This window comes from Cydia fagiglandana, chromosome 6, assembly GCF_963556715.1.
Source record: "Cydia fagiglandana chromosome 6, ilCydFagi1.1, whole genome shotgun sequence".
Classification (NCBI taxonomy): domain Eukaryota; kingdom Metazoa; phylum Arthropoda; class Insecta; order Lepidoptera; family Tortricidae; genus Cydia; species Cydia fagiglandana.
The window spans coordinates 8,118,103-8,142,762 of NC_085937.1; the positions used below are offsets into that span (position 1 = coordinate 8,118,103).

The 24,660-nt window shown below is 37.9% G+C and overlaps 1 protein-coding gene across 4 annotated transcripts in view; it reads right to left on the reverse strand.

Annotated features, from left to right (window-relative positions):
- Positions 1–14,813: 14,813 nt before the first annotated feature.
- Positions 14,814–24,660, reverse strand: part of LOC134665090 (transcription factor Sp9) — a 99,550-nt gene continuing 89,703 nt past the window's right edge. For all 4 annotated transcript variants that reach the window (XM_063521908.1, XM_063521904.1, XM_063521905.1 and 1 more), the window contains one exon: positions 14,814–18,338. In XM_063521908.1, coding sequence (XP_063377978.1) covers positions 17,214–18,338 — 1,125 coding nt within the window. In that variant the 3' untranslated portion in view covers positions 14,814–17,213. The remainder of the gene's footprint in view (positions 18,339–24,660) is intronic.

Sequence of the window (24,660 nt, forward strand, 5' to 3'; positions counted from 1 at the left end):
GCGCGCCAATAAAATATAGAAAAAATCCTAATTTATAAATCTATCGCAAACATTTCACACAAGCCGCATTGAACAGTGGAAGAGGGCGTGTGCGAAACCGCACAAACGGTTAAGCTATTCAAGGAATGTTTGAACAATTCGAGTCGCGCGCCATCTGTCGAGAGAGATTGAGACATTTTTGCGAAATAGTGACGTAATTACACACTTCCGCTTCCGGCAGCGCGTGCGCAAACGACGCCGCCCCCGCCCACTGCAGCTTTCATGAAATTTAACACTATTCCATTCACAAAGCTGTTACATTCTTTGTAACGAGCGGGGCATTAGGTAACTATATTTCATTAAACATTTTTATGGCAGGAATTTATAGGGCTTAGCGCATTGTATTTCAATTTGACTTCCGGTTAGGATTTGAAATTTTGAGTGATTCATTAATATCCTTAATTACATATCAATGTTATAGTAAATAATACCAGTACCTTTAGTTACTATAGGTACGTATGCCACTTACCTATAGTTAGGGGAAATAGGCCACACATTCACATACAGGGAGAGATAGGGCAAATACCTACATACGATATACGCACAGACAGAGACGACCTTAAATATGCCAGTTTTAAAACCATACATCATACATATAAATAATTACACACTAAATTATATTACCTACTTATACAATTATGTAAATAATACTTAAGTATACACCTGTAGAGTACCTACCTAAATTACGCTATGTAATGTTTACTGTCCATTGAATCTATTTAACCTACAAATAATTGTACGTTTCTCGGAATGTCACCTTCCAGGGTTCAGTGGGTGGAATGCCCATTATTAATTATTAAAGGTCTCACCTAACAGTGACATCGTGAAACTGAGAGATTTATTTTCCAATGGAATGTCAGTTTTTGCCGTGACCTACGTTAGACACAAAAAATGTCGCGTGCATTAGGTATTATGCATGACACAAATTAATTTTTATTTCTTTGTATGTAAAACAGATTACTTAAAAGGGAGTTCTCCAGTCAATCAATTGATGGAATGAGTTATTTTAACTGCATTTACACTTTGAAGTAATGTCATTTCTTATTTTGTACCGCGCAAGCATAAATTTGTATTTAATTTATTTTATGGGCGTTTACTGCTTTTAAACGTTTCCGGAAATTTCGTAAAATCATGGTGATAAGAAGTGAGTGCTAAAATTAATGTATTAAAATCTACAGTAATAAAGTACTAGGTGTATTAAGACCTACGTACGTAACTGGACTTTTTTGAAACGGACATGTCAGGATTTTAAGAGGTAGGCATTCACATAGCTAAAATGTTTCAGGAAGAGGTAGTTACCGCATGTTTCCTACATCCATAATCCATATAAGGCGGTTGTCTGATTGGCGATGGTCCCCGATTCGCCGCCGCCGACAAAGCTGGCATTTGCATCCACTTTGTCATTCTTGTCACCGCTCTGCCTCATTCCTATTCCGCGTTTATCCGAATGTGGAGCTATGGTAATGAGATTCAGACGTTTCCGACTTTCTTTTATAACAATTTGTATACGGTATTAAAACGTAACTTTGGCAATAAAGCACTATTTTTCCGCTCCGTAGAATAGTCTGCAATATTTCAATCGTTTTATGTACCTAGTTGTTGGGACAAATGTTATGTAAAGCGTCATTCATTCAGATTTATATTAGCGTCAGCATTGATGTTTTCACATATTTATTAGTTTACTCTAGCAATGTTTGTGTAGTAACTGATGTCTTTAATAAGTAAACAAGTATTTTAAATGGCATATAGGTATATTTATTTGATAGGTAACTTACAGATAAATAACAAAAAAATATGTCTTAACTTTTAGGATCATTTATGGTAACGAAATAGGTAGGTAGTAACGAGAGAGGTACATAATAAAACTTTTTAAGCAACATAACAAAAACAGCCATAATAGAGTCCGTAAATATTAGTCCGATCGCTAACAAACATCAAAAGGCCACAAAGAGGAAAGTAATAAAGTGTCGCAATAGGAGATTGCTTTAATCTTTAAAGTCCACAAACGAGGGCTGATTGAATGCTCCCCTAACGCCAAATGAGAGAGCAGTTCCCATTTTATTCAATAGATGCGTTAATTTGCATCATCTTTGTGCATAATCAACTCTTGGGTCATTTTACCCTTAGGGTTAGGTTTATAAAAGCTCTGTGAAAATATGAGCAAATATAAGTGCGCTTCATGTGGAAGACGTTGCCCAATTCGAATTTTAAGATACGTCAATTACTCGTAATAGATCTGGAAACGATATGAATTAGATGCTATTAATTGACGTATCTTAAAGTTAGAATCGGGCTGCGGCCTTATTAGGCTAATTTCTACACGCTTGATACTAATATTTGTTTTATTCTGTTATTTGTTTACAATATTGATGTAATGATTTCAAGTGAACAATTATAGAAAATGCGCGTCATCCTGAACGCACCTATACCTAAATAAGTATTAGGGTTTAATAAAATCCTTGGAATACAGGATTTATCACGAAATTTTATGAGATATAAGTATACTAAATTAATAACTAGCTTACATCTAAAGCCTTTGAGGCATTGTACCTACCAATCTTTGGCAACTGTTGTACGAGTGCTTGTGACTTACGCAGCATCAGCCCAATTGCTGTCATTATTTTATCACATCACAAAGACAGTCAGTGTACATATTAACAAATTTTAAATTCACCCGTTGTGTGCGAATCCGACGCCCCCTGCCTTTATTGGCATTCCTTTATTAACCAGTGTTTGATGTTCGAGCGACGCGCAAGGAAATAGATAAATTGTTTGTTTTCCTCTGCCATATCAATCCAGTCAAAGAGACGGCAGGGGCAGGGCTTGGGGTGAGCGGCGTGTTAAATCTCGAACAATCGAGACGTGATTATTGTACGCCGTGTTTTCACCTATTATAAAATGTATAAAGTTAGACCAAGAAAAGTCTGCAGCGATTTTGATAGCATACGCAGTGCAAGAGTTATTTATATTTATATCATAATTTCATAGAAGTTTGACGTTTAAAATAACACTTGCACTGCGTGGGCTATCAAACTCTCTGCAGATTTTTCTTAGATTTCTCTATGCGTGTGTAGAGTGGTCTTATTTTGTTTAAATACTGAAACAGACGGGGCTGAGAGATATTACATATTTTTGAACTACAAATGTTTGTTGTTACTACATATTTATATGACACTTAAACTAAGAATGATTCAGATTCGAGAAAGTCATAGAAAACTTCAATTAGGTAGGAGATACTCTAAATGGCACTTTATCGAAACCGAGTTCTCAATTTAAAGTGACAAATTGCTTGCCATAAATTTAACTAAATATTACATGATAAATGATAATAAATAATGATTTAAAACATAACAAAAGCGATAGGTAATTAAAATTAAAGTTCAATAAAATGAACTGGCCACAGAATTAACATTATTAAACTCTTACAAGTGACAAACGGCATCTTGACAGTATTAGAAGCACTCGCTACAAATATCTTTTCAAACGCACCGTTAACTCTGCTCATTAAAGCGTAACATTAAATTATGATCCAGTCAAAGGGTTCTCATTTCTGTGATTAGTGTTCCGAGTTTGGTGGAGATTTATCGTCTCCCAGAACGCGGCGAGTGTCAAATGTCGGTGATGGCGGATATGGCAACGTATGACGGACTGCTGCGGTAAATTAAAACATTTTAACTTGACAGTCGGTGTCACGGTTATTGTGAACATGTTTTAACTGGCTTCTGTGCGCGATGAGACGAACTGGCTGGAATATGGGTGCCGTGGATGCGCTGTTCTTTAATGAATATTTATTTACCTACTTTTAAATCTCAAGAGCAGTTAGTAATAGTTCCAATCATATTTTCTTTGACATATAGCTCAGTATAATTTTCCCTTATCGCTATCATTATTTATGTAGCGTTGTGATTCCAATATATCAACAATACACTTACTGCGTTGGCTGAGTGACCCAAAATGAGACTTGACCTCCGACACAAGACAGCGCCATTTTTCTTGTATTAATAATAATATGTAAGTAGTTTGAAAAATTACTACCTATTTACCTTAAAATTTTAACTATTTAGACTAATTATTTTACGTTACAATGAAGACGAATGCGATGGATTTGTCTAGACAAATATGGATGGATTTGTATAGACCTAGGCCAAGAGGCACATTCACTGACTTTAATTGTTGAGCCATTAAGGGTTTACTTTACATTGGACATTTCATACCGTTAGTAATGACAACCAAATTAGCTTTAATCCTTAAATTACGACTCACGCTAGACGCTCTTCTATGGAAAGCACCACGTGATCACTGATCAGCCGTCATAGAAAATGATGTGTCGGACGCCTCAGAATCAGAATCAGAAATTTATTTGTATAACATAGGTAATAAATACAGGTGGTACTTTTTATACATTTCGATCACTATGTCCACAAATGCGGATGTACAAATTTAATGTAATGCCTAACCTAAATAATAACATGCTGCGTGCATATACTTTGACATTAATAATATTCTTACAAATATCACAATCAAACTTGCAAACAATACAAAATATTAGTTATTGAAAAAAAATTATCTATATCGTGTGATGTCATAAGGTCCTAACATATACAATTTATATAAAATGAAAATACGAGTACTTATACTATTAAAGAAATGATATTACAGTAAAATGTGAGAAATAATTAATATGGGGAAGGAATTCCATTTACAATATCAGTTATCTATGTCGTTTAGGAAATCATTGATTGAGTAATAACATTTACGAATTAGTAATTCTGTCACCTTTTTTTTGAAATATTTTGTATCTAGCTTTAGAATGTCACTTGGTATCTTGTTATAGATAATAGGAACCATTTTAAGAATGTTTTTATTGAACAGGGCTGTATTTCCTTTTGGCGCTCGTAACTTATGCTCATATTGTGTTCTGACTGGCAGCCTGCGCCCTTGAGATGCAAGTACAAATAGTAGAGGGTTACTTTTTACAAATAGAGCTATTTCTAGGATGTAATTCGAAGGAAAAGTTAAGAGCTTTAAATATTTGAAACCGGGAACACAACTTTCCCTGTATTTCAAGTTAAGTATTGCACGAATGCATTTTTTTTGCGCTATAAAAATATGTTCTGTATAACTAGAGTGACCCCAAAAAATTACCCCATAACGCAACTTGGATGCTACGAGGCCATGATAAGCACTTATTAAGGTTGTTCTACTTACAATTTTTGAGTAGTTTCGTAAAGCATATACTGCTTTGTTGACTGCTTTGCAAATTTCTATGCCTTGTTCTTTCCATTTTAAATTACTATCTATGGTAATGCCTAGGAATTTACAAACTTGAACCTCGTTGATATTGGTTCCTTCATAATTAATATTCATACAAGGTACTGAAACCGCCTGCTTAAAGTGCATTATATTCGTTTTCTGGAGGTTTATAACTAAATTATTATTTTGAAGCCATCCAACAATATCACTTAGGACAGAATTTATATTATTTTCATATTCATTTAAATTATCACATTTAATTACGGATGTACTATCGTCGGCAAAAAGTATCATGGGACATTCTACAGCAGTGGGAAAATCATTTATATAAATTAAGAAGAGTAGTGGCCCAAGTACACTACCCTGAGGGACTCCGTGTGTGCATTTCCTAATATCTGAAGTGTATTTTAATTCCTTCTTCCGATTTGTGCAAATATGGGCTATTTCTGTGTATTGCTGTCGATTACTTAAGGATTTTATTAGATTTAGTACTTGCCCTCTAATTCCATATGCGTTAAGTTTTGAAAGCAGGATATTATGATCCACGTAATCAAATGCCTTCGTCATATCTGTATAGATTGCACATATTGGGGTCCTATTGTCTACATTTTCAACAATTAATTTAAGTAAATCAAAAATTGCCATATTAATTGTTTTATTTTTTCGAAAGCCCTTTTGTTCTTCGCACAGTATATTGTATTTAGTAAAAAAATTGTAAATTCGATCATAAATAACATTCTCAAAAATTTTAGAAAATATAGGGACTAGAGCTATCGGCCTGTAATTTTGACACAATTCTCTATCTCCTTTTTTATAAAGCGGTTTGATTATAACAGTTTTTAAACTGTTAGGATATCCTCGGCCCGGGCCCGGCTCGGTCTAGCACATCGGTCGGCAACCAGCGGCCCGCGAACCTCTCACTTGCGGCCCGCGAGCCTCCCTGGCTATTTAGTATGAAATAATGACAAACAACAATGTCTGATAAAGTCATAAATATTAACAAAGTGCGGCTCGCGTCCACTTCGTTAACTGCTATGTGGCCCTTGGCTGCTAAAAGGTTGCCGACCGCTAATCTAGCGTAATAGCATCTTTAATGTATCAACAATTAAAGTTCGTGACCTTACACGCAATTAAACTTAAACTGGATATCTCCATATATTTTCTGTTCCTGGTGCCGCAATATGTCACAGGAGCAGCTACTGTTTTATGAAAGGCGCTGACAGTTCCAATAGTCGCGTCCTCACAAAAACGAGCAAGACACCGCGCACCGTAGTCTTTTAGACAAGGAGTGTAAACGGATTCGGAATTGAAGAATTAATGAGCAACGATTCACTTTGCGTAGGTATATTCGTTTTGGTTACATGTTTATTCGAATAGAATAACCCCCTTATTCGTGAACGCGCTACAAACATCGATTAGCTAATAATCGTTTGTCTTTATCTGTCATTTTGACTTATGTATTTGTAAGAAAGGGATAAAGCATTATTTAACTAAAACAGGCCCGTAGTTTTATGAATAAGGGGGTAAGTAGGGGGGGGGGTGTTTGGTAGAATAGAAGTATACTGGAATGTTTTAACCTGGTACTAATCTGATGATGATGATTGGTACTCCTGAACAATTTCGGCTACAGCGAGTACCTGCTCTGGAGACTCTGGAGTAGTCAATTTTTGATTCGCATTATTAGAGTGTAGCGACCTTAGATAGGTGGCTCACGTACACTTATCTTCCTGCTAACTTCTGGTGCGCATTTTGGGCACGTCAGAACATCACCTAATACATAGTTGTAGGGAATTGAGGTTGGCGGCCGAGCTTTGAGCTCATATTGTTTTCTGTCGAGCTCACTACGGCGTTCCGTCTCAAAATCGCTGATTCAAGGAGATATAGAATTAGGTAGGTATCATCATCATCATTCATCATTTCAGCCTATATACTTCCCACTGCTGAGCACAGGCCTCCTCTCATGCGCGAGAGGGCTTGGGCTATAGTCCCCACGCTAGCCCAATGCGGGTGATTGATCATACACCTTTGAATTTCTTCGCAGATGTATGCAGGTTTCCTCACGATGTTTTCCTTCACTGAAAAGCTAGTGGTAAATATCAAATGATATTTCGTACATAAGTTCCGAAAAACTCATTGGTACGAGCCAGGATTTGAACCCGCGACCTCCGGATTGAAAGTCAGACGTCATATCAACTCGGCCACCACTGCTTTTTGGTAGGTATAGTTTATATTGTATGTGTAAGGGAAGTAAGTTACTGCTTGCTTTGTAGCCCGACCATTTCCCTTTGCATTTTGAAGTATGGCAGATTAATGTGAGTTCGAAGAAGTCGATATTATTTGTGAAGGGGGTCTAAAACTCGTGATTTACTGCGAACGGGCAAGGCGGTTAAAAAGTTGTAAACTGCCTGTGTTTCCGCCGCTGCAACAATGTTTATCTGACGTTTATTCATGGTTTCTATTCCATACATATACAAACTATGTAAGGTGTATTCGGGTAATACCGAATGTCGGATAATTCCGAAATTCAGATGAAAATCACCCTTAAATCCATCATAATAAAAGTCTCTTTTCGGAATTATCCGACAGTTTTCGACATTCGGAATTACCTGAGTAAACCTTAGGTACTTATTACACGCCATTTGTTTATTATCTTAAGGTCGAAATATAAACAACGAAAATAATTTTGATCCAGCTAAACAAAATTAAGTAAAGGTCCACTTATGTAGTAGAAAAGTGTGTGGTAAGTTTGTATAATTAACCATACCCCGAATTTAACGGAATTCAATGAAAACACATTGTAGATGTTTACAACAAAATGTTTTTTTTTTAACTTTCTAAACTAAATAAAAGCTCATAAAATACACCCAAGTATGTTCCAAATTTCATTAAAATATACCTTATTGTTCTCGAATAGGTATAATGACTGTGACATAAGTACCTACAGATAGTCAGACGGAGGCAATTGGATAGACAGACTGAAATAACGAAAACATACAGGTATATGGATTCCGTTTTTGATATTTTTGCTACGAAACTACAATAAATAAACAAAATAAATAAATAAATATTATAGGACATTTTTTACACAAATTGACTAAGCCCCACGGTAAGCTCAAGAAGGCTTGTGTTGTGGGTACTCAGACAACGATATATATATAATATATAAATACTTAAATACATAGAAAACAACCATGACTCAGGAACAAATATCTGTATCGTCATACAAATAAATGCCCTTACCAGGATTCGAACCCGCGACTATCGGCTTCATAGGCACAGGCAGGGTCACTACCCACTAGGCCAGACCGGTCGTCAACAATGACATTTGCTAAGAGCTTATTATTATTTATTAATTACAAAAAAAAAATAAGTTTAAAGGATGTCTCACGCTAGACCGGGCCGCTTAACTTGTTTATGAGCTTTTAGGCCGTTAGAATTCATTTCTTCTAAGCATATAATATTTCAGAATTTTATAAATTATATAATTATTTTATAACTTTATGAGTATTAAGTAAAAGGTCAAAGTATAAATATTTAATTACTTATAGAAAGGCCTTTATTATTATTTTTATTAAGTATACATATTTTATATTTGTACTACAACAGCTCCTTTTTGTAATTTTGATATATCGTTCCTAAGTACTTTATTTAAATACTTAGTTGGTTAAATAGGTAGATAAATAAATAAATAAATAAATTATCATCTAGATAATTTATTATTGTTATTTTATTTATTTATTTATTATTTATTTTCATCAATATTAAATTAATGAAAACAAAATGAATAATCTTTTTAATTATTCTTGTGGCTTAATGTGGGGGTGGGGGTGAAAGTATTTTGACAACACTACTGATATTTTAAGTTAAGAGGATAAAGCTTGTGGCCGACCATTTTTTTATAAGTGAATAAATAAATGTTTGCAGGGGTTAAATTATTATCCTCTGACCATACTATGTATATGCGGTGGATATTATGTAGGCCCTAGTGAACAAATTTTACTATGGGGCCAACCCCGAAACGCGAAATAAAAATCAGCTGTTCTAAAAATTTACTCTGATGCACCAAAATGTATGAGACGGATTTTTTGTCGCGGTTTCGGGATTAGTCCCAGAGTTTGGTCGGATATAACAATTTCACTCTGTATTATAAAGTTTGAGATTATATATTACTTATTGTCCCCGATGTAGTCCGATGTGGTCTAATTTGGTTGCCATTTTTTTACCGGGCACTCGGGCAGTGCGCAAGCGCGCTTTCCAGGAAGACGTCACACGTGCTGCGTCCGCGCCGCCGCCGCGTCTCTTTGACCTGCCGCGATTTATGATTTCTGAATGAACCGATGTGGAGCGACTTTTAGAATTAATAGGTTAGGCCTTTGGCTAATATTAATATATTTTTGGCCTATTGCGGACGAAAATGCTGATGAAGTGACTTTTGAAATCGTAAGTTATATCTCAACACTTTTTTTCAAGGTCTCCATTCTTTCGGCTCTTCGGGTCTTCAGAACTTTGCCGCTATAGGCTGTAGAGTGGTAGCTATGGAAGAAAACAGCTAAAAGTCACTGATACCTACTCCTACATATTGACCTATCAATATGGTACCTATACCTACGAATCCACATGGACCATGGTCACGTCGTTTGAATAATACCGTTACCTCAAACAGCCTCAAATGACAGCATATACACATAAAAATTACATAGGTATATTTAGATATATCGGTGAAAGGTAGGTTGTAAAGTTGTCGTAACTTTCCACACTAAAACGTCCTATTGGTCATAACTACATTGCTATTGTTGTAGGCCTTTAGTTAAAAGCTCCTTTGATGTGTCTGACGGTGGTCGACAGCGTCTGCGCGACATTAATCCTCAAAGGAGTGACTTGGAGTTAAGCACTTGGAACATTCGGCAGAACTAAGTATAGGCCGGATGGAATACCTCTAGGGAAGCTCTTGAACAACAATGTAGTTAGTACTTTATTTTTAGAGTTTAACAACTGTATGATTGTAATGACATATGTATGATATGTTCTCAAAATGCTTTCCGGAGTCTGGGCCCGATTCGCATTTTTAAATAGACATCTATTAGACATCCATGAGACATCACCAAGATATGATAACGATATGTTTAAGATCTAATCTGTCAAATTTGACATTTGCGCGATTCTGGAGATACTCTTGAACGATTTCCAAAGGATATGACTTAGAGATCTAATTCATATCTAATAGATATCTTACTCTATCTAACGTAAAAGTGACATTGGTTGTCCGAATTGCGCTGCAAAAGAGAACTAGTTGATATCTAAACTATAACGTATCTAGAATGGATCTAGTACGTGTCGTCTCTTGTGAATATCTTGAAGTTCGAATACGGCAGTCTGTAGTGACAAACAACATAACTCTTACCTATTTAAAATGTTACAATCGGGAATATGCTCAGATGTCCTCAATTTGGCAAGCGGGCTATTCTACTCGTACTAGTGAACGCGTTTGAATTCTTCTTTGCTGCAATACCTAACCTGTTACCTAAGTGAAACTTAAGTTGTTACACATACGAGAAAATCATACTACTTTTAGGTTAACCTTTTAAGCGCCATAGAATTGTCATCGAGCGTGCTCGTATCGCCGGTGTTATTTATCAGACCGCGGCGAAATGAGCCCGATTTTGTTTGTCTTGTATATCAGACTATGGCGGTTAAAAGGTTAATAAAACTGGTAAATGAAAGATCAAACTAATTAAAAACCTTATCCCAAAACATCTACCATTTTAATAGGTAATTAATATACCTAATAGACAATTCTTAACAACTAGGCCGTTAATTTTAAGGCCTTTCGTATCAACTCATAATAAAGCTACCACCACGATACTTCATCATCTGAAACTAGAACTCAATGAGCCATTCGCGTAATCTGATCTGTTGGAATTAAAGACCCCATCGGCGTTGTTACGCTCCGTCGCCCCGGCTGATTTATCACTTATCAGCTGAACTGTGTTGCACATGAGCATGCAAACACACATGACGAGATAAGGCAATTATGCTGATGATCGTATTTCGCACACTTGTACTACTTCGTTTGCTACTGCCGTCCGCATACTGAGCGAGTCATTTTGATTAAGCCGGTACTGTTGTCCTATAAGGGGACCCGAAAGCTCCGGCCCAGCCACGGCCCGGTCTAACGTAAGTCATCCATTAAGCAGTCGGACTTGATTATTATTCAATAATAATCAATAGCAAAACCGACATATTTAAATAGAAACTTTTACCAATCTTAAACCAAGTTTTTCTAGCATTCCTATTTTATACCTTAATAGAAACTAAATGCACTTACATTTATGTATAATGACAAGGAGCCGTGCGCTATACTGTTCTCTACTGATTCATAACTTTTTATTTCGAAGTACTTCCCTGTTAGAAAGTGACGTTTGCTCTATAGTGTCATTATCCTTCGGTAGATCCTACTTAACTACTTGACTATCCTACTTAACTGAACACTTGTGTTGGAGAAATAAGTAAGCATTTTTGCTTTAGCTTGGCAAATTGGCTATATTATACTTAATGCATCATACAGGTAGGTACCCATGTCCCTTGCTCTCGAGGGTATTTTGAACTGTAACCGTTTTCCAGACAAGGGAGAGCACATGCCTAGAATATCAAACAGAATCTCCCTCATCGACTCCAATCAGTTGACGATAATTCGTTTAGGGGCTATAAATCTCTGTTACTTTAAGGGTAACGACTGTATATTAAATTACGAAAGGCAAGCGAGGATAATACTGTATTTGATATAATTATAAAGGTCAACGTATAATTATGTTATCTCACAAATTGTTTATATTTTATCTTATTAATTAGAAGTGGATTACATTCGAGAGATTACAAAATATACGGGTGCGAACACTGAGGGCTTGAAATTGGAATTCAATTATCTATTTATATAAAAGCAAAAGTCCTAAGTAATAACTGACTACGCTCGCTACGATCATGGTTCAATCTTTCACTTGTTCAGGTCTTAATATTAGCAAATATGTATTAGCATGCGGGGTAATTAAAATGATTGCTTCCTTCTTAAAAAAATATTTTTTTATCGTTATTCATTGGAGTTGCCAACCTTGATTTACTTGATGGTATTATCAGCGTTCTAGCAAGTCGTCAATAAATAAAAAATAAAGTACAGTCAGCATCAGTAATAGCAGATGAAGCAAGGCGCTAAAAGTATCTGTCACCCTGTACGGATATGATGGTCGTTCTTGTCTACGTGACAGCGTGATAAAACGGTGTCCGTCACTTTCTCTCCCACGGTGTTAAATAGTGACAGTTATTTTATCACGTGGATAAAGCCATCCATAATACGCCGGCTGGAATACATATAGAACATGCATCTTTTTGTTAAGCTGTATATAAGTGAGTTGTAGATACTTTTGACGTGTACTCTGATGCGCTACTTTTGATGCTGACTGTACCTACAGTGGCAGTGAGCGACATAAGACATTACATATAATATGTATAATAAATTGTAAACATTGTTAAGCAGAGGAAATACAAAACAATGATGGTGTGATTGTGATCATCAGGGACCACCGCCGTCGCCGTTAATAAAGCGCAGATTAGCCTAGGCCACGAGCGGTAATGGAGTCGGCAGTCTGCAGATGAGCTCGGTTTTTACGGCACGAGCTCGCCCACCCGCAGATGGGGTTACCAGACGTCAAGAATTTTCCTGACATGTCAGGAAATTTCCTGACAGGCCGGAATTCAAAATGTCAGGAATTTTAGTGAATTAACGGACTTTTCTATTATGAACCTAAAAAGGTACATTTTTCAAATTTACTTACATAAATCCAAAATAAATGAAATTTAGACAATGTATATCAATCAAGCATACATAGATATCGCTTACGGCTAGCAACCCTCCCTGCTCGCTGATAAAAAAAAGTCAGGAAAAATATTCGCCAATCAGGAATTTTGTCAGGAAATTCCAAATTCGGATCTGGTAACCCCACCCGCACAGGCGACAGCGACACTCCGCTCCCCTCCTCATTATTGTGGTTTCAATTCACTTTTTACGATGCTCGCCCTCTTTGTGGTTCTGGCTACCGTCTAGAATGACGTAATCAACTGAATGGAGTACGCGAAATATTTGCTTTTTCGCAACCGCGTAAGGTTCATGAAGCACGATGCTTCTGCCTAGATGACATGCTTTTAGAGTTGTCTGTGTAGATAGGATAGTATAAGTACAGATGAATTTCATTTGGTACCTACCCTTGTGAATTAATGACATTATTAAAGGTAGCGGAATCAGCTGCTGTGGTAGATTTACTAGGGCCGGTAAATTTTAGCAAACAGATTTTTTTTGCGATCTAATCTTTCACGTTTGATTTGATGCCTTATATTTACGAAATATTGTTTGGTTGCATCATAATATACATTTATTTATAAATACTATATATGTATTTGATTGCGGATTAGGTACCTAAATGTTATGCCGTCAATCCAAATTAAGTCATTTTCTATTTGCAAGTGTGATTATGTTACTGACTGATGAATTTAATTTAATATACTTATTCATAGAGGTAGGAAAGGCCAATGTGTGGAGAAAAAGTTGGCATATAAATAGCTGGGAAGACTGTCATAGTGCACGAACTCTCGTATTTGTAACGTCGCTTAGACGCAGTCAGAAAGAAAAGAAACAGCTTCAGTCCTTCTCTACCGACCTTCTTTCAATAACGTATGCGTACAAATTATAAGTGTCAAAAGAGATAAAAGAGCTTGTAGACCATAGGCGTAACTACGCACGGTGGGGCAAGTGGGGCAACTTGCCCCACCCTGGTCTGTGGTCTGACGAGAAGCTAATGTAGACGATCCTTATAGTTATGTAGATAACTCACCCATTGTATCTTGATTTATATACAGTAGTGGATGAAAATACCTACCTTCACCATCATCATTTTGTAACTGCGTCCCGGTGCCCATTTATTTTGCTGGTCCATTTCAGTTTCGCGTCAGTCGGCGCTCTCTACTCGTCCTTATATACTTACAGACGTTAAAAGCGCGACCATCGTCCGCCCACAAATTATATACTCGTAATGCGCTGTTGTTTGACTGAGTGATTCTTTCTTTACATACAAATTTTACAGGTTGACATTATGTCGAGTTGGTGTCTATTTATTTAGTTAGTATAATTTTTCTATTTAAACTAGTACTTACAGTAAGTAAATTTATTGTTATAGATCCTACATTGGATATTGAAATATCAGACAGACGTACCGTATATTTAATTCAATAAGGGCAATAAGTCAACGAGGTTAAATTCGACTATGTGCCTAGACGCTATTTTCCTAAGTCACTGCTCAAAGGTTATCGAAGACAGAATTAAACACGTTTTGAAATCTATTGTAGATTAACTGTACTTATCTGCCCCATTGAAATTGTCCTAAGTGACATAGTTACCTAATTACTTATTACTAGTAAAAAATTGCATAGCTTTAAATTGGTTTTGCTGGGATACATTTTTAATAAAATTACAAATACCCACTCGGAAAAATATCTTTAATTTTTATAAAATCAATATCAGGCATTTTTAATTCGCACAATTTTGTACAATATACAATAAAGTTTAGATATCATTTAATTACATCTTTCCAAGCTAACAAAATAGCACAATAATGGACACATACTTGTATAAGTATTGGACAAAACTTTTAAGGCCGAGCCACACCGGCTTGCGTGTGCGTGACGTGCGCGTGTGCGTGCGCTAAAATGTTGGAGCCGCACACGCACACGTCACGCAAGCGGTGTGCCATCTCTCATAAGGATCTGTATACTACAACGCCGCACGCGCACGCGCACGTCACGCACACGCAGCCGGTCTGCACAGGCCTTTAATGGTCTTTGAGGACTAACAACAAAACATGGGCAAGAAACCCATTATTTATGTTTTATTTATTACAAGGGATAAATACTCGTATGTCAACTTTGTATGAATATATAGTTACATAATGGTAGTTAAAACACTAAAACAAAAGTACTTAGGTAAAATGTCCTAATGACAGTCACTAATTCAATGTTGAGACATTTCTAATAAGTGATAACCTGTTTGTCATCTGTATTATTTATTATGAATCCAGCCGGCCTATTATAGATGGTTTTATCCACGTGATAAAATAACTGTCCGCGGGATAGTAAAAGATTTTAACACCGCGGGATAGAAAGTGACGGACACCGTTTTATCACGCTGTCACGTAGACATAGAACGACCATCATATCCGTACAGTAAGGCTAAATTGGTCGGCTCTTTATCATTTGTCACCATGCCTGTCACGTTTTAACAAATATGTAAGTGCGAAAGTGACATATGGCATGACAGGTGATAAAAATGCGACCATGATACCGCCTCTGTACGGATATGATGGTCGTTCTTGTCTACGTGATAGCGTGATAAAACGGTGTCCGTCACTTTCTATCCCACGGTGTTAAAAAGTGACAGTTATTTTATCACGTGGATAAAGATGGATAAAGCCATCCATAATACGCCGGCTGGATGGAAAGCAGTGTGTCGTGCACTAAGACATTTTACCTTACCATTTTTAAATGATTTTTCTAAACATCAATTATCAGGCAACGTTACGCGAGACATTTTCATTTGTGTCGATATTTGATCTAAACATCATTACACGCCGTGATTATAGTATACCTAACAGTATTTTATTCGCTGGGATATCGTATCATGTACCTACTCAGAATAATGGATGCCTATCAGCTGTCGAAAGAGACATTTCTTCGACTAGAAATGTCACTTTTGACAGATCATTATCCATTAAAAATTTAGAACAAGAAATGACTATCCGAGTAAATAGAACCCGTGATTGCCTGATTGGTTGTCTGTAGAATCGATCTTATGCAAATTCAAAGTTACGTGTAAGTATTATACCATGTAATGTAGAGTCGGACCAAGAAAAGTCTGCAGCGGATTTGATAGCCCACGCAGTGCAAGTGTTATTTTAAACGTCAAACTTCTATGAAATTATGACGTATCAAATAACACTTGCACTGCGAGGGCTATCAAATCCGCTACAGACTTTTCTTGGTGTGACTCTATTAGCTACTCAATGTGTCATAGAATTATTAGGTGTAATGATATTAAAACCAAACATCTAGGTAATATGTGTGCACGTTTACAGATTTAGTTGCATATGAGGACTTAGGTAGGTAAATGAAAGTGTGACACAGGATGTACCTATCTACAAATTAATTGCGCTAGCGAATGACAATCTATTAAACAATTAGGTGTCTAGTGCATATTTAGTCTCGTATATATTTTAAGAGTAAGCACAAAGTCATTTTGTCGGTGTCTCGGTTTATCGATTCTTTTGGTTAATATCGATAATTCCCTTGGCATATTCATTGACCGTACAGTTCATATATCTAATTAATATTGCAAAGTCAATATACCCAGCAGTCCGGCTTAAACTACCATTAAGTTGAAGCCATATTATTCACAAAACTACATGTAAAATCGTTATATTTATACATACATAAATTACAGGCAAGAAAATAAGCATTATTAGCAGGGTCCGACAATAAATTCGTTTTCATTCATATCAATTGAGGTATTATTATATAAAGTAAAGTAATAAATAATGAACTGTAATTTTGGACTAAAAGAGTGATCTACTTATTCTAATTAACCATACAATTCTTACTATGTATATCATTAAAGTTCTATACTGTACAACACTTAAGTCTCACAACAAATACACAACGGCTGCAATACCGCATTGTCTATTTTACAGGAGCACGTTACTATGTACAATGTTCTGATATGTGGTATGTACAGGCCCGGGCCCGGGGCGCGGGCGGCAGTATCACAGGAGCGGCGCGTGGTGCAGCAGCGGCAGCGGCGGCGCGGGCGGCGCGGCCGCGCGCGCGCGTCACACCAGCGAGCCCGGCTTCACGTCCAGCGGGTGCTCCGGCGACCGGCCGCCCACACCGCCTTCCCCTTGGCTGTTCTCCTCCGAGTCCGAACACGAATCCGAACTGCCTTTTTTACCTCCGTTATGCGTTTTCACATGTTTCGCCAGGTGGTCTGACCGCATAAATCTCTTATTGCACACTGGACACGCGAACCTCTTCTCTCCGGTGTGCGTGCGCAGGTGCCGCTGCAGCTCGTCGGAGCGCGTGAACCTCTTCCCGCAGAATAGCCAGTTGCACACGAAGGGCCTTTCGCCTGTGTGCCAGCGAAGGTGGGCTTTTAGGTGGGACGTTTTGCCGTACACTTTCCCGCAGCCGGGTATGTGACAACTGTGAATGTTCTTTTTTCTTAGATGAGCGCCCGCGGGGCCCAGCCTCTCTGCTTCTTGGCAGTTGGGGCAGTCGCAGGTGGCTCGGCCGGCGTACCTACGCTGCGACCGGGGAGAGGGAGCCTGCGCGGGTGGCGCCGGCGAACCCGGCCCGTGCAGTCCGAACGAACCCTGCGTCGGCAACACGGACTTGTATGCGTCTTGAAGTAAATGCGGGGCAGGGGGTAGTAAGTGGGCACCACCGGATAGTGAATGCGTTAATTGCGAGTAGTCTTGGCCCGCGTAATTTGCCATTTGTCCTCCGACGTCTAACCATCCGCTGTGAACATCCCACCACGTACCGCCGACGGCACCGACGCCGCCCATTTCGGCAGCTTTTAAGGCACCACTACTGCCGCCGCCACCGACGTTGAAGGGCCACGATTCATAGGGGTGTCGGGAGTACATCGAGCCGAGACTCGCACTGGATTCGCTTTTGCCTAGGAGTTGATCGCCGGATGACGGGAAATACAGATCGTTTCCATAGGAGGGTGGCGCGGCACAAGATGTGGGTCCTCGGCCGTAGGGGGTGCAGGCGGGCGGTTGCGAGCGCGGTGCGCCGCCGCCGGGCGGGGAGTGCGCTCCGGGGCTCTTCTTCCACGGGTGGAAGCCCTTGCCCACGGCCGCGTCGGCCAGCGGCGGCGGAGATTTACTCGACAGCTTGTTGCACTGCGCCGCCAACATCGCCAGCGGCGTGCCGCGTAAGCTCGGGTGTTCCTGGAAAGACAGACAACGAATAGTTAATTAACGAGATCGAAAAAAGAAGTCCTACGAGTTTAATTATCATCAACGGTGGGTTTAGACCGTGAGAACAGGCCCGAGTGTCGACTAAGATTTATGGCCTAATTTATATGGGAACTAACGTGGTGTTCGGCTCGTGCCCGGGGCGCTGAGAAATAATATAAATAAATTATGAGATGGTTGTAGACGTTGTAGTGTATTTACAATTAGGCGGCGGTGACAGCTCCCGACCGCTACCGCGAGCCGCGGGACGTCGTAATTAATAAACGCTACCCGCGTCACTGGCCTCCCAATATTTATTATCTATTCATTTAAAAAAATATCGTTTTTATGATTTCTAAGTAATATTTTAGAATAAGTAGAAATCCTATTCCTAACATATACAATTAAGTTAGAGAACTTATTTGAATATAAATAATTAGACTATAATATACTGATAGGCGTATTAGGCGTAAGCACTGCATTCATAAATAAAAGTAAACACGTATAAAGCTAGAATAAGGGTGTAAAGCATAATCCATTCACCGTTGTTCATTTCAGCCAGTTAAAAATAAAGGTGAGCACACAAGGAACATCCGACCGGATATTTCACCCCAGCATGAGACACAAAGCGCCGATAAAAAAGTTCCATTGTGAGCAATAATAATATAATCCAGGGATCCGACACCGGGACACGGGGAACGGGGTGCGGCCACGCCCTGTACATTGTGATTGGCGCAGCTGTCGTGCCGTGTGTACGCGCCCTTATTCTTCAAACTTGGAAAACTGAGCCAGCGAATGAAAGAACAAATTTAATGAACGTTGAACATTTTATGCCATGTTCGGAAAATTATCCTTAAAACCTAAGCGCTTTTAAGACTACTTCGTTTTTTATTCAGAATAACAAAACAGCCTCGAGTTTTTGTGAAGTTTTGTGCTAATAAATGTCAGAGTACCTAATACGAGTATTTCTCACAAATGTGAAGGTTGATGTTTTCATCAAGCTTTTTAACTAGTGTAAATAAGCAGCTACAGACGTTAAGACAGGTTTATCTTGCGATATCCGCATAGATATGAGTAGATGTAGGCCAACAACGGCATAAATACGACTGCCCCGTAGCCCATGACAATTACGATTACCATAAAAAAAAAATAAAACCATATCCAATTGCCACGGCGATATAAAGTCGTGAGACTTTACTCTTTAAGATATAAGTATGTATGTATGTATATGCGTATCTAGATAATAGGGTACCTATATTATTAGGTCTTTGATCTTTAAGCGATTCATAAGCAGCTAGCATTTGTTTCGTCAATATTAAAATAAGTAGGTACCGACTAAATAAGTAGCCGACTACGAGTATTTACGACCTACCTATGTGACCAAGGCAACTATGAGTCAGTTAAAATAAGATTTTATTTTTCATGCTCAATAAGTAAGGTATTGTAATTATTAGTCCCTAAATAAATAAATAAAATATGTCCAAATTAAATCTACTTCCTTTAGATCTTTAGAATTCAATATTCAGTCGAAATGAGACTTCGGGCTTTATTTAAAGTTGGTTAAAATCATTTTCTGATCCATTGAGGTGTTCAATTTAGATACATATAGACACCTCTCGAAGCAATTTTGGGATAATATTAGAAGATGAGTGGTAGAATGTGTTCTGCCTTAGTCGGCGGCGCTGTCATAATTACCCTAGGCATTATGCTCCATTTGGGGCAGGCGCGGGCGCACCAAAACAGAGTGATATCGGTAATTGGTCGTCAACTGGCCGCCACGAGATTGAATCAAACCGTGGCGCCTCTCCGGCGCCGTGCACCGCATTACAATGTTGATGGCTTTTTCCTTGTCAAAAATGACGAAGATCTTTTGTCGTAAAAAATTAAATAAAACACAAAGAGATTCACCGACCATGTGAGAGTCAATGAAGTCGGGTCAGGTAGCCAGGATGGGATAGGTTTGTTCATTAGGTGATTTTCAGTTTGAAATCGAGATGTAATTAAGGTAGGTAGACCAGTTGTAACAAAGATCGTGAAAGATACGTCCTTGTAATATTTTTTTACATTGGATGTGATAGAGATGCGGTAATACGGGAAAGCCTCCAACAAGCTGGGCTAGAGAACGTTCTGTTAGCAGACACCTACAAATGGTTCCAATGAGGCTCCAAACGTTATTCGTCTGATTTGACAATGTCAATGAAGGATATAGGTTCCTACTTCCTGAAAACAATCAAAATGCTCATAGTACAAAAGAAAAACCAGCAGAAATAATACATAATTCTCGTATGTTTGCTCTAAGAGTTACGAGAGCCAGATCATAATTAGGCTTGCTAGTAGAATTTGAAAGGGGACCGGATGTATCAATGACCGCGTGCTGGATCGGATTACTTAATTGCAGCCTTTAATTCAGTAGGCCAGCGCGGAGGAAACTCCGTGCCGTGCTGTGGGAATGCATTCCTCAATGACTCAGAATATTAAATCATATCAGAAGCCAATCAGATGAGTGTCATATTCAACATTCATAGTATTTAAACAGATATTTAAGTGAGTAAAAGATTGTGACAGGCAACCGACAACACGCTCAGGGTGCGTTTACTATTAAAGGCAAATGCGACAGTCGTCTCAGTGTAACGCCGTTCGCACCTGTATTGTTGCCATAATCAGCATTACTGTCATAAATCTCTTACTATTTATCTGGATATTATTAACTTTGCTATTTTGGACTAAATTGTGAGCTTGAAGACGTGTTTACCTACGGACTCGCAATTTGTACGTTTCAGTTTACAATTTTTGCAAGTTCAAGGTTTTATGCAATAACAATGACGTTTCATTTCATTTGCAAATACCTAATCGTAAGCAACTATCAGTACATTAAACAGGTCATGCGCCTTTCATCAGTTCATCACTTTCTCTGTTTTATCATGGCCACGTTTAACCATTTTCTTTTGAAATAATGTCACATTTCAGCATTTTCTTGTATCAAACTTCAAATGACGTCATCTTCTAATATTTTTAACAAAATATATTCACCAACCAAATTTCCAATTTTCTCTCATATCGCAAATAAGTTTAATATCGTGGGCTGTAATTAAATTAATGTGAGAACCCATAAATCGTGAGTTAAACCTCCGCGGCACCGGCGCGGACGCAACTCACCGCTGATTGGCTGATTTAAAATTATCCACCAAAATTATGATGAGCCGAAATGAATATTCAAGCGAAACGCTTATCCCGATGTGTTATTAAGATGATCGTGAAGTCGTTACTAACCAAATTGTATTTCATAAAATTCATAACTATACTTATGAGCTAATATTTTTAGACAACACGTTATTCGAGATAATAAGGCTTATCGTCTCATACCGCTCATATTAAATAAGATTATGATAATAATATTTGCTGATGCCAACATGCCAATAATGTACGTTTACCTATACATATTATAAGTTTACCTGCATGTATAATAAACTAATTGACCTTATGAATAAGGCGGTTAAAGCTAATATAAAAAAATGTATATTATTTACCTTTCTAAAGTTTGAAGTCAATGATTTTAACTAAGCAAGTAAAAATTCTGCTCTGATCGTATGTGAGAAATATCTTACATATTTTATGTCAATAATATGAACTACAATGTGTTTATTACGAAGGCAAAATGAACTGATTAGTGATTTGAAGTAATGTGCGTCACTTTTGGCCTTTGAAATATGTATTTCTAATTTAACAATAAGGATTTTATATCTCGCAAAAGCCGGTTCTAATTCGCGTCAAATAAGCCTGCGGCAAATTGCAGACAGCTAATTGCACAATTAGGGAATTATCGAACGCGTCCGGGGTGAAACCATACGCCATCGCTGTCGCCCCGACGCCCCGGCTCCTATTCTAATGCAAATAAACGAGTTAAATTATCGCCTAATAATTTATATCAACATGACGGGATAAGTGAGTTCGCAGTGGCTATGGACGATATTTTAACAGACAAAGTTTTACTTTTATCTTTCAGTTGCATCTTTGTAATACATATCTATGTATTACCTAAAGATGCTATCAAATACATCTTAGGTTAATGCTGTTTCCAAGAAGGTATCATCTTATTTTTATTCATTTCGACAGTCGGGATCACGACTCCAATATCACCTAGTCGTCATGTTCTGATTTGTATCAGGATTCGAACCCCATGCACTTCTTATATACCTACTCATAGGTAGATAGGTAGGTAGACCTACTCCTGCTTTCGTAGGCTAGGAGGCCGTCAAAAAAATAATTTCCGTTTTAATTATAATTATTGGGGGCGTTACATAAGTAGCTTGTCGTCCATATAAGTATTGTCCTAAGACAAAATTATTTGATTTCCTTCTCATATGAAAAGTGCCTATTTATTGATTTCCAGCGAACGAGAATTTGTAAGTAGCATCAAAATACGATCATTAGGCTGCAAGGCAAGGGACGGCGCCTGTCATTTGAAACTGACTGGGGGAAGTATCGATTAACTCTTCCTGTCTCTGCTATGTGAATTTCACGGCTACAATCAGTTCTATGGAGTGTTGGGCATTGTTCGTTCATTAGCAAAATCTGTCCATAAAAAATATCTTTATCTATTACATACATCATGTTTTAAAAAGTTTATTAATGTATCGTCTTAGTTAATTTGATCTTAATTAGCTATTCTGCAATGGAGGGCCCAAGTTCCAATCACCCTCCAGGACTATGTTGCCCAAAATAAATAAAAGAATTTGTTGCCTAAAAAAATATTTAGTATAAAGGGTTCGGTTCGAATCCGGTCTTTATGACATATTACTACTATTCTAGTTCAGAGTAAAAAGATTGGAATAAAATATTTGGACCATGGTGGCCTGGTGGGATGGGGCCATTTTAGTCCTGCTAGCGCACTTATATAGGTTTTAGCCCTTTGACCAAAATACATATTTATATATAGAACTATCTCAAGTTACTAAACAATTTCCTACCAATATAAAGTAAAGAATGTTTCTTCATTACGACCTATTTATTTCCCGCAGTCGAAACTAAATTTAATGACGTTTCACAGTTTGGCGGTGATGGTCTAAGTGAGTAAAGCGTGAAACCGCGTAGTTATCCGCGGCCATTAGACCGACACCACATGGCGATCGCGTCAAATTGGGCCGAAACAAATTATTTATTTAAAGGGAAATTACCGACTTGTGACGCCCGACTTTGACGCATGCCCGACATGTGGGGGACCGAGTTTTTGTACAGATTCAGTATAGTATTATGATCTATGGAATATGGAATTGTAGGGGCATAAGAGAATTTTTTTCGATAAAATATTTGTCTTGTCTTGCTACGTTTAGGGCCAACGTGACCAAAATGTTTATCGAGTGTCGATCGCAGCACGTCTCATCTAACTCATCCATCAGCAATTTGGGCAGATTACGTATTGTTTCTCCGCGATTATCGGAACGTTTCAATAAAATCGCCGCCTAGACGGTAATGCGAGCGTTTAAATTTGATAAGTCGATGAAATTGTGTGGTAATGTGTCGGACATGAGCGCCCACTCGCTGTCGAGCCCCGAGGCTCCGCTAGTGCTCTGTCGAAAGTAACATTATAGCCTGAGCGCGTTCTTTACTTAAAAAAAACTTCTGCATATATTATATGTACATGTATAAATAAAAAGTTACTGTCAACTAAGAATCTTTGATCGATCTAAGTAGATATGTTTATATAACAATAGCTACGCTTGGTTATCCAACCTATTTATACACTACACATAGACCTTATATAACTTACCTAGTTTATTATAGGCTATATTAAAAAAATGTTATTTGAATGTTACATAAGTATTCCCATATAAAATATATCACAATGCATCCTGTTCTGAAATGTGATTTAAAAAAACAATCATTTTCCATCGTACGAGAATCCTTTTCAAAAAAAGTGTCGAAACACCATCCAATTTAGAAGGACATTTAAACCGTCAAAATTCTGATCGAAATTACCCACCAATATTTTGCGTGACGGAATTTGCTACACAAATTTTCTGAGTGAGACCGACCTTCACCGGCTGGGACCAGATAATAGGAGTACCAATTTGAGAAACCAGTTTCAGACGAATAAAAAACAAGCGGTCGAATGGAAACAAGGGACTCCCTTCCACTTTGGCTTTTGTGCTGTCGCTTTGTAGCAGAGCTACAGTCAACATAATATAGCTGGTTTTTTTACTCTTAATTACTCGAATGTTGAATCAAATTATTTAAGTGGCCGAGAACTGGCCCAGGTACATTTATGATGTTTGAATACGGTTTAGTCTTATATTAAAGCCAAATCTTAAAACAATTA